The 10,360-nt window shown below is 33.0% G+C and overlaps 1 protein-coding gene across 2 annotated transcripts in view; it reads right to left on the bottom strand.

Moving 5' to 3' along the window:
* Window positions 1–10,360, bottom strand: part of LOC108969638 — a 64,176-nt gene that overhangs the window by 30,588 nt on the left and 23,228 nt on the right. For both annotated transcript variants that reach the window (XM_018934489.1, XM_018934498.1), the window contains exon 2: window positions 2,947–3,248. In XM_018934489.1, coding sequence (XP_018790034.1) covers window positions 2,947–3,248 — 302 coding nt within the window. The remainder of the gene's footprint in view (window positions 1–2,946; window positions 3,249–10,360) is intronic.

The raw sequence follows: 10,360 nt of genomic DNA, 5'->3' as shown, positions 1-10,360 counted from the left end.
GTATAGGTCTTAATGCAAAATATTAAAAAAAAAAATACAAATACCTTAAAACACTAAATAAAAAATAAATTCGTTTGAACCGTGCACTGGAAAAGACGCGCAAACATTTCCATGCATYTTAATTCTTTTCTTAATCCTCAACTTATTTTTGTCACTAATAAAAATATGATTTGCTTTATTTAATGTTACGGCTTGTTTACATTAGATGAAAATTCCGTTACTTCTGCAAGGCATTCTAGTTTTGGATAAGTATTGTTGTTATTATTGGGGCGTGTCTTGTACTATGAATAAATTTCTGATTTTTCTCGCCTGCAGCTGTCGTGTTATWCAATTAAATTGCATTTTTCCTATAGCTTGTAGCAAACATTAGTGCAACTTTACAATCGAGTACGTGACACAGCGATTTCGTGCTTTGATTTTATAAATCGAAGGTTAGCGGCGGCACTTTAAAATGCAATTGCAAACGGTTGGCTGTTTAGCCTTCGGCAACACTGCTAGCGCATAAGCTGGAGGGAGTTAGTGCAAGAGCACGTATCGGTATATTGAAAAAGCAATTTTCTCTAAAGTGTTATGAGTCGCAAGGCTTTACAATTTWTAAAATAAAATATGTTACATATACGCTGCTAACATAATTGGAAAAATTAAGCTGATAAATTGGTTATGCTCGATTCTGATTATACAGGATTATATTATTATAGATAGGAATCAAAATTTCAGATATAAGGATGTCTAGATTTCAACTAGCAGAATGATATTTAGATTGATGTTGCAGAACATTGTATATTAAATAAAAAACTGAACTTAGCATGAAGTATTCAAACTCAGCATCACGTAATAATGTTACCTAAAATGGCCTTAAATAACATTTTTTAGGTCATATACATAACTTAACATAACATAACATAATTTCACATGGCACAATATATTATAACTTACATTTCAAATAGAGGCATAACATAACTTAACTGAACATAACATAACCTTACATAGCATAACATAACTTATATTTAAAAAAGTTGAAATATAATTAGAGTGGTATACTAGAACATAGCATAAATCAGCAAAAACTAAACATAACATGCGGAAACCTAGCTTAACATAGCATAATGTAACATTACATAACACAACATAGCATCAAGTTGCTTTTAGCGGCATATACATTCAAAACATAAATAACATAACATAACATAATAATACTTAACGTAACTTAACTATACTTAACATARCATAATAGCAAACATAAATATAGCAAAATTCTGAATAGAAATTAATAAAACTGAATTTCTGTTTATTATCAAAAACCTGACTTAACATAATTACATAACATAGCATAGCAGAAACTAGGACGACTTAATATAACTTAAGATCCCATAACAGAACATACCATAGCATAACATAAGGCAACATAACATAACGAAACATAACAYAGCATTGCATAGCATAATAAAATATAGCAATATGCTGAATAAGAATTATATTATTGAATCTGTGTTTATAAGTTCTAATAGGATCGAAACCTTCGGCTGTAGGGTATTTGAAGTTTCCGTTTTACGAATTTGAGTTAATTTTTTTTGAATATTTTTAACATATTTCATAAAAGTGTAGTTGTCGAAAAACACGAAATTTAGACTCCAAATAAATGGCTCAGTTAATACGCCCGCAGGATGGTGCAGACAGATTGAGAAGACTGCAGCAAATGTCTAGAGCAGGACGCAAGGTAAACAAAGAAGCATCTCATGTGCACTTGTCTTGCATTGGCAAGACTACGTTGTAACCATCTGGGGTCCGCACGGTATGATGCACCGGAGGACGTATTGGTAGTGAGGCCAGAGTCTGTCAAAATTATCGTCAAATTCAGGCATTACAAAAGTTGACTACTACTCAACTGAACTTCATCTGCTATAGTAAAGGACCGAAACTGGTCTATGCATATATGCTTWTTGACCTACCAGGTTAACCTAACCCAATATTCTAAATAATAATAAACTCTTTCTCGCTTCTTCATAACTCATTACTTTCCATCAATAACTTAACTCGCTCGCTAATCAAATATATAATTTATTATTTCCGCACAATGGCCACTAATGTAACTAACTATCACACTAAACAATTACTTAGAAGAATCTTTTTCAATGTTGAAACCGCTTTAGCGCTGTCACCATATCCGCCATTACCGCTTTGAAACATAAAAAATATTTGGCGCAGTGCCAAATTACAGCCATTAGCGGTCCACGTATACTCAGCGCCATTACCTTAACTGTCGTAAAACTCTAACTTAATTTCCGCCACAGCAATGGCAACGAAAAATGCGCGCAAACACGCGCTCTTCATATGTAACACCTCAATGAGTTTAAKGGCTAAATGGCGCTTTTGGCGAAATTATGGCCTCATATAACGACGCCGCGGTGCTCAACGCTGTTAAAGGTAAGACAATGTTGCCACGGCGCGCTAACAGCACAAACACAAACAGTATTCTATGTGTAGGTGCTATAAATGTTGAAAGTATTTCCTTTACGCTTAACGAGGTAATCTCAACCTCATATTATTTCTGCCTAAGTGAATGCGCTCATATTTTGCGATCGCGTGCATGCGGCGAATGAGTTTGTCTTGAGCGTGGTAAGAAACCGATAACAAAAACGAAAGGAAAACAATGAAGATAGACAAAAGAAAACCGAAAGTRTTGAGAAAGAGAAGACCCATTTTCCGCCTTCATCGAGTTGGTTTTAGACGCATTAATATTACATGTTTGAGTTGCTTTCGAAAATTCAACCTGCCAATCAACAAATATACCTGCTTATAGGTATGTAAGCAAGTTAAACAGATATTTTCTGTAAAACCCATTTAGGCTACGCACAGGAAATGAGATTGGCTTAAATATTTGCTAACCCTAACCGAATGCTACCACCCCTCACAGCAGTCCAACCAAAAGCATTTAGTCGTACTCACCGCATTTCGAAATCACGCAACTCCTCGAATGTCAACGTATTCGTCACATCCAACAATTGTCGCATATTTTCATCGCGTTTCTGTTGTTGCTGCTGCGTGGCAGTCGTGTGCTGATGATGTGCGGCCGGATGATGTGGTGGATGTTGCAACTGTTGTGAGTTGCGTTTGCGTGCGTGCGCCGCTGTGCCGGCTGCCATTGCACCAGTTGCCGTTAATGTCTCTTTACCCTGTTCGACGCTGATGAAATCACCTTCGTTCTTGATAAGCAACGTTTCCACGGTGCTGTCTAAGCTCAAGGACGGCTGTTATGACAACGATGGCGCAGCAGCGTAGTGTTTCAAGCAGCAACAGTTAATTCCCCGAAGTTCACGAAACCACAGCAAATATGAGTAGCAGCCGCATGTCGAGTTGTGAATGCGTGTCATGAAAAGAGAGAAAGTGAAAAAGGTGAAAAATGTTAGAAAACCTGCTGAATGATAACACAGTTGTGGTTGAACTTTGAATAAATTATGTGGTTGTGGAGAAACATATGTTTTGTATGTAAATATGTATGTATGAAAATTAGTTTTGTATTGCTTGTTTAAGCTTTCACTCTCAGATGTAACTAATATATAACCATTTTATAATGAAAACTCAAATTTTGCTTCAATTTGTGTGGTTTCTATTACATCATTTTTCCTTCACCAGTAAACTTATGAAAAATGATTTTACGTTATTTTGCATTGTAAGCTACGATATGCTTAAGGTAAGACTTTGGATTTTCTTTTTACATTTAAATGTTGCCATTATCTAGCGTAGCCTTACAGTTATTGTTTTCACATGTAACAGTGCAGAAGACTAAGAAGCTTTTAGCACGCAGATATGGTTTTCTTTTGCACTTTCTTTGCGGATTAAGCAATAAAAATATTCTCACTTTGTTGAGTATATTTAGTGACATAAAAGTACAGGGTGACAAAAATTCGTTGTACGGATACTTGTAAAATTTATAGAAATAAATTTCTTAAGTGTAAAACTGGCCAAGCTAAACATTTGTTTTAGCCTTAACTTAAACACTAAATATGCATGCATACATACATACTTTTCTAAGACTAAGTATATGCATAACTTTGCATAAGCGCTTGGAATTGAGTTTGAGTAGATCCTTAAGGTTTGATTTGATCTCACCTTAAATTTTTTACACGTTTTTATAAATTCAAAGAGATAAGAAACAAAAAAAAACATTAAAACATTTACTTCGGCTGCACCGAAGCTAATATACCCTTCACAGGTCCATTTCTTTTAGTAACTACTTGTTGAGTGTGTATGGAAATTACATGCTATAGTAAGCCGATCTGAACAATTTCTTCGTATATTATGACTTGTAGGATTTTTGGAATTTCAGCGCATGTTCGAGCTTTAAATCAGTCCATTAAGGTTTTTTTCTTTAAATTTTTGGTTGTTGTTTTTCTTTTTTGGGTTTATAGTTTAACTTTGTGTTTAAGTTTGAGTAAAAGTTTATGGTACATTTCGGTTTGAGTATGTATTGAGCTATGATTTTGATTTGAGTTTTAGATAAAATACTAATTAACATTTAAAACRTATTAAAAATTAATTATATCTCATTTGAAATGATGTTAAATTTATTTAAAATGAGTTATGACTGAGTTATACATCAAATACATATATATTAATTTAATTTCATTTTAACTCACATTCGCATAAGAAAAGTAATTTTTCAAGTAATTACCACAACTCCATGAAGAACACTTTTYAGACAAGAAATATACACACATACAGTATGTTTAAAAGTGGATATATAAAATGTTTACACAACATACAAATACATAAATCAACATTTTCATATATACATATTACAAACGCATAAGCAGTGCGAAAGTACACAATCGCATTAAAGTATTACACAGTATTACATAACCGGCGGTACAAGCTTTGGATAAAATTGATGTATTCTTGAAAYTGAGCGGTAAACAGAAATTCAAATACAGCATACTTGTGTACTGTACAATTTACCACACTAGTAGGTAAAGTAGGCGGCAAGCAATATAAAAAGATTTGAAGTAATATAATAAATAAAAAAAAGAAAAGAAAATTCAAATAAAAATGTACAGAAAAAATTATACTTGAAAAGAGTGTGCTACTCTTTTATAATTTAATATGAAAATATAAAAAAAAAAATTAAAATAAAAAAAATAAATAAAAGAAAGAAAATTCAAGTAAAATTGAAAATTTATTAAAAATTTTACTTTGAACAGAGTTTGGTATAGAAAATTTCCAAGAAAAAAAATATACAAAAAKATCTCAACGATAACTYTTACATGTTAAAATAAGGCGCTTTGAAAAATAAATGCGGTGAATAAAGGAAAAATATATTTTAAAATTGCCGTTAAAATGACATTTTTTGAAGTAAATTTTAGTAATTTTAAAATTATAAATATAAATAAGCAATACCACTAACCACTTAAAAAAGTTACTCATACGACATGGGTGACTACTTTTAATTAAACAAAAAATATTTTCTTTTTATTTTGTTAAATTTTAAAGCAAGCGTTTTTATTTTACCTACTATAATATAAACAGTTTTAGAATCAGTACTCATCACATTTTATTATAAGTTGGGTGAGGTTATTATAAAAATTCCGTTCAAAAGTTGCACATACGCCAAGTGGTACAATCTATTGAATGTTTTTATAATGCAATGAGCACGACATTTTAAATTTGCAACGAAGTTTGTGATATCAAGAAAGAAACCTCAGAGATCCTCTAATATATATATATATATATATATACGAGTCATATTATATTTAGCGTGAAGAGCTGAGTCCACTTAACCGTGTCTATTTGTCTACCTGAAGATACACAAACTGGCCCCACAGTTTTTGAGATATCGAACTGAAAATTTGCAGACGTTCTTTTCTCCCCAAGTACCTACGCATTTGTCAGAACCACCAATGTCACACCAKTAGAGCATATAGCTGCCATACAAACTATACGATGAGAACAAAGTTCTTGCATGGATAACTTTTTTATTTGAAAATCACTATCTCTAAAGTATTATAGTGTCGATGTAGCTGAAGTTAGCGTTTTTTTTGTTCAATATATGCTTACATCAGATACTATAAGTATTATTAGCAAAAATRCAAAAAAATATTCATGAAGTTTGAAAATATATCCAAAAAAAAAAAAACTTTCAAATATCGCTTTAAAGGTTGTTCATACGCCACGTAGTACAACCAATAAAGTTATAGTGAAAGCAACTTTTTATCGTCCATTACTGTACTTTTCAATACAATTTTAAAGCAGAACTAATTAAAAGTTTGCAAAAAACGTATTTTAAYAAATTTTATAATTATAAATAATTTCAAATTTCACTTTAATCAAATTGCTAGCAAGCTTAACTAGCTAATAAAATATTGTCAGCACCCATTACGCTCGCTTTAAAGCAGTAATTATGCGCACATTACAAGCTGTCTGCACTGCAGAAACCTTGCCCCAGTTCTACTCATTTTTAATAGCGCATTTTTTCTGCCTGTGCACTTTCACACCTCAATGACGATAACAAAACGCTGTCAGCGCGGCCGCTTGTCAACATCAATATCGGTTTTCATTATTGTTTTTGTGCATGCATGCCGCTAATGTAACCATTTTTTCACTGACTTCATTTCATTAAAACCCATTTCAAGTAAGAAAATTTACGCGCTTTGCTTYTCGCGACCGTCGCCTGTTTCGCGTGCCACTCAAAGATGGTGCACGGAGGTCGGCCGACGGCCCATTGCATGCCACATCGCACGCGTACGGTGTGTGTGTTTGTGTGCAAAGCTTGTCACAAATGCAAACCAGCTTATCGCTGAGCTTGCAAAACTCCCCATAGTGTGGCAGCAGGCAAGACAACAACAATGTATAGTTCATTTCACCTTCGATAAGCATCTGCTGCTGCCGCAAAAGCAGCAGTGAGCCAGGCGTGCAACAGCGAYCGGTTAGTCAACCGCATTGTTGTTGCTTTTGTAGCTACTTTCAGCGATTTCCTGTCGACGGGCGAGCTTGCCACTTGCCACTGCWAGTTGTCTGCCGGCAGTGACTTGCAACTCCCTGATGCAGGTGAGTAGTTTGCGTTGCTCTGCAATTTTTCGAGCTGACGCTGCCCACCCTCMTCCCCTTTATCTTCCTCACTGCCTGTCAGCATTATGTCTGCTGCAAGCATAAAGATACCACTCGCAATACGCCAGCAAAGTAATAATTCTTTGGCTTCGTCGTTGTTACCTCACCTATGCGGAATCACACACATACACACACAGAGATATATATTGACCCTCATATGTGTGGTTACATCAGTTTGCGTTTACGTATGTGTAAGTGTCGTTTAACCTTCACGGCTCGTTGCACTTTTATTATTGCAACATGTGCATGCACATATGTTGGCAACAACAGCAACACTAACAATAGCAACAGCTAGCTATCAATCTACTTAAACCCACAAAGGCAGCTCATTCGGGGTTCGCTGAATGYTCATTGCGCTTTCTGTTAGCGCCGCTGCCGTGCGCGTGGCATATCACTTGTCGTTCGGGGCGTATCGGGTGGCGTGGTGCTGCTGCGCGTATTAAGAACCAATTTTAAATCGATTTATGTCGATAAACTGTAACCCAGTGTGAGTTAAGCTGCCAGCGTAAGTAAGCAACTTGCTCCGAAAGAAGATAAGCTTTGTGCACTGAGCCACTTGGGTTGCATGTGCTGTGATTTATTTGAATATTTTTATCTTTTATTAAGTTGGCAACTACTCTACCCAACAAGTTCGCCTTTTGTGGCACTATAATGAGCTTTATTCAATAAAATTTACGGTATTAAAGTTTTCGCGATTTTTATTCTTATTTACAGAGYGGATGGTGTTGCTTAAGAAGAATTGGGCTGAGTGCAGGTGGTTCGTGATGCAATTTCCGTGGCGTGGCTTCTTAAAGCAATGTCGGATTATTGGCAGGATATAAGAATTTTTATTATATTTTGCAACATTTTAATTCAATACATATCACATACGTACATATATGTATATCATATTTTATTAAAATGTAAGTAATGGTATGGGAAATAATTTCGGAATTTTTTTAAAATTGTTAAAGGGTTGCCAAACTTTTTTAATTAAAAATTTCTAATAATATAAAATAAGTTATATGTGTTGTTCATAGAGGTAATTATAACAGACTTAGTATTACCAAAATTAAATTTAGCAGAGTTGCCACTTGATTTATTTAATTTTTTTTAATAAGTAAACTTTTGCACCGTTGAATATGTAGTAGATGAAAAGTTTTAGTCACAAAATGCTTCAGCTTAAGTACTAATTTTAGGGTGTTGCCACTTAAATAAATTTGGTTTAAAAATCAATGGTAAGGTAAAAATTGTAATACAAAGTGGCTGAAAATTCTTAACRAAAATTTTTAACGGTTAAGATTAAATATATCCTGGGTTGGAGTTGCACCTTAATCAATTTTTAAAATTTTACAATCACAAGTAGAAAAATTTAAACTCTCAACAAGTTTAAAAAAATTAAAAACTTCTTATGAAATTAGTTGTATTTAGGAGTAGGTTTATTAGAAAGTTTAATGGAGTTGCCACCTTAATTAAGTTTTTGAATGTTTATGTTTCAACAAGTTGAAAGATTAAGATAAACTTTTGTAATTAGTTGAACAGAAAAAAAAAATTAATTGTATTCAAAAAATCAAAGAAGTTGCCAYCTAAATAAAATTTTCCAAATTTAARCTATCAAACAAGKTAAAAAATTTAGAAATACTTWTGCAAATAGCTGAATTTAGGAAATTTTGCATTAAAAAATTAAAGAAGTTGCCAGCTTATATAAAAATTTGAAAAATGTAAAGTATCAAAGAGTTTAAAAATTAATAATTACTTATGAAATTAAGCATAAAATTTGTAGGTGTAATGAAAATATTACTTTTAACTTTGCCTATGTTTTTAAAAGCTGAACTTATATGCCAGTTACATATGTGTCAGTAAGCTCCATATACACATGAAATATATTAAGAAAATATTTTAAAAATATTAAAAAAATGCCTTTGTTGGAATGAAAATCAGCACAAACTGATTTAATACATGAAAAAGCTTTAGATTTTATAAATATTTTTAAATTGAATTAAAAGCTCTCAAAAAGCTTTCGAGCTCCTAAATATTTTTAAATTGAATTAAATGCCTAAGCTCAAACCAACAAATTCGATTCCAATTAAAATCAATTCAAAGCTCTATTCAACGAATGTTCATGCATTTAAAAATCAATATTCTCTCTGAATTCATAACATAAATTTTTATTGCAATTTTAACAGGTCCTTTATTTATAAATCAATTAAGCTTGYTACAAAGCACATACCACAGATTACAACGTTTTTACACAGTTTTACATGGGAGTACAGCCACAAATAAAATTACAAATTTCGTCTAGCTGTAACTAGATTTTGCATTTTTAAAATCCATTTAAATTTTGGTCTTTATTCACCAACTGTGGCGGGAATAAATTTTATGCAGGTTTTACGGCTTCACTCGGCTTTTGCAGCAAAAATACACAGGCATTTTTGTAATTTTTGTKTTTGTTAAGTTTTATGTGCTTTTGTTTTGCGGCAGTCCCTTAAGTATTGGCTTACTTAAGTGGTTTATGCGCACGACTCAATATCTTCGGAGATTTTATTACTGTTTTGGGATTTGTGTGCTGCTGGCATATATGACAATGCATTTTATTGTGAGCATGAGTAAAGTAATTTTATTGATAACACTGTRAACAAGTAAAATTTAAAAGCTAAAGCAATAAAAATATGGATTTTGTATGTAGAAAAATAATGTAGTAAAGTGTGTGTTATGAAAGAAATCTTAAAATAAGTGAGCAGCGTAGTAACTGATAAAAAAAAAAACAATAAAAAAAAAAGAATTGTTTTGAATCAGCAAAAATTTATGAATTACTACTCTATATACAAATAACCAATTAACCTTTACTAGACAATATTTACGCAAACTATTAAACCAACACTGTGTGACTTTACAAAGCTGACGTCGAAAGCTTTCACTCAGCATATAAGTCAACTTGCACAACAACGACTTTTATTCTCCTTTATTCATAACCAACAATATTTATAAGATAAGCTGTAGGTGTGTGCTTAAAAGTGGGCGCAAAATGGGCACAGTTATGCTTGAAAATTAATGCCACCACATACTTAATACACTTGACGTTAATGACAGCCATAATGAGCACGGTAATGAGCGCGGCTGTATCGCTGATGGGTAAATTTGATTCTAACCGCCTCAACAACACCGGCGACGATGGGTGGTCGTTCGCACACGTAACCTAAAAGCGTTGAACCGAAAACAGCAAATATTGGAAAAATAAATATTTAACAAATCGCTTATGTTAGTTTGTCAAAAAAGTCTT

The sequence above is a fragment of the Bactrocera latifrons genome, unplaced genomic scaffold, assembly GCF_001853355.1.
Source record: "Bactrocera latifrons isolate USDA-ARS-PBARC rearing strain unplaced genomic scaffold, ASM185335v1 scaffold_105, whole genome shotgun sequence".
Taxonomy (NCBI): domain Eukaryota; kingdom Metazoa; phylum Arthropoda; class Insecta; order Diptera; family Tephritidae; genus Bactrocera; species Bactrocera latifrons.
Note: the sequence above shows the minus strand (reverse complement) of the source record. Positions and strands in the feature narration are given on the sequence as shown.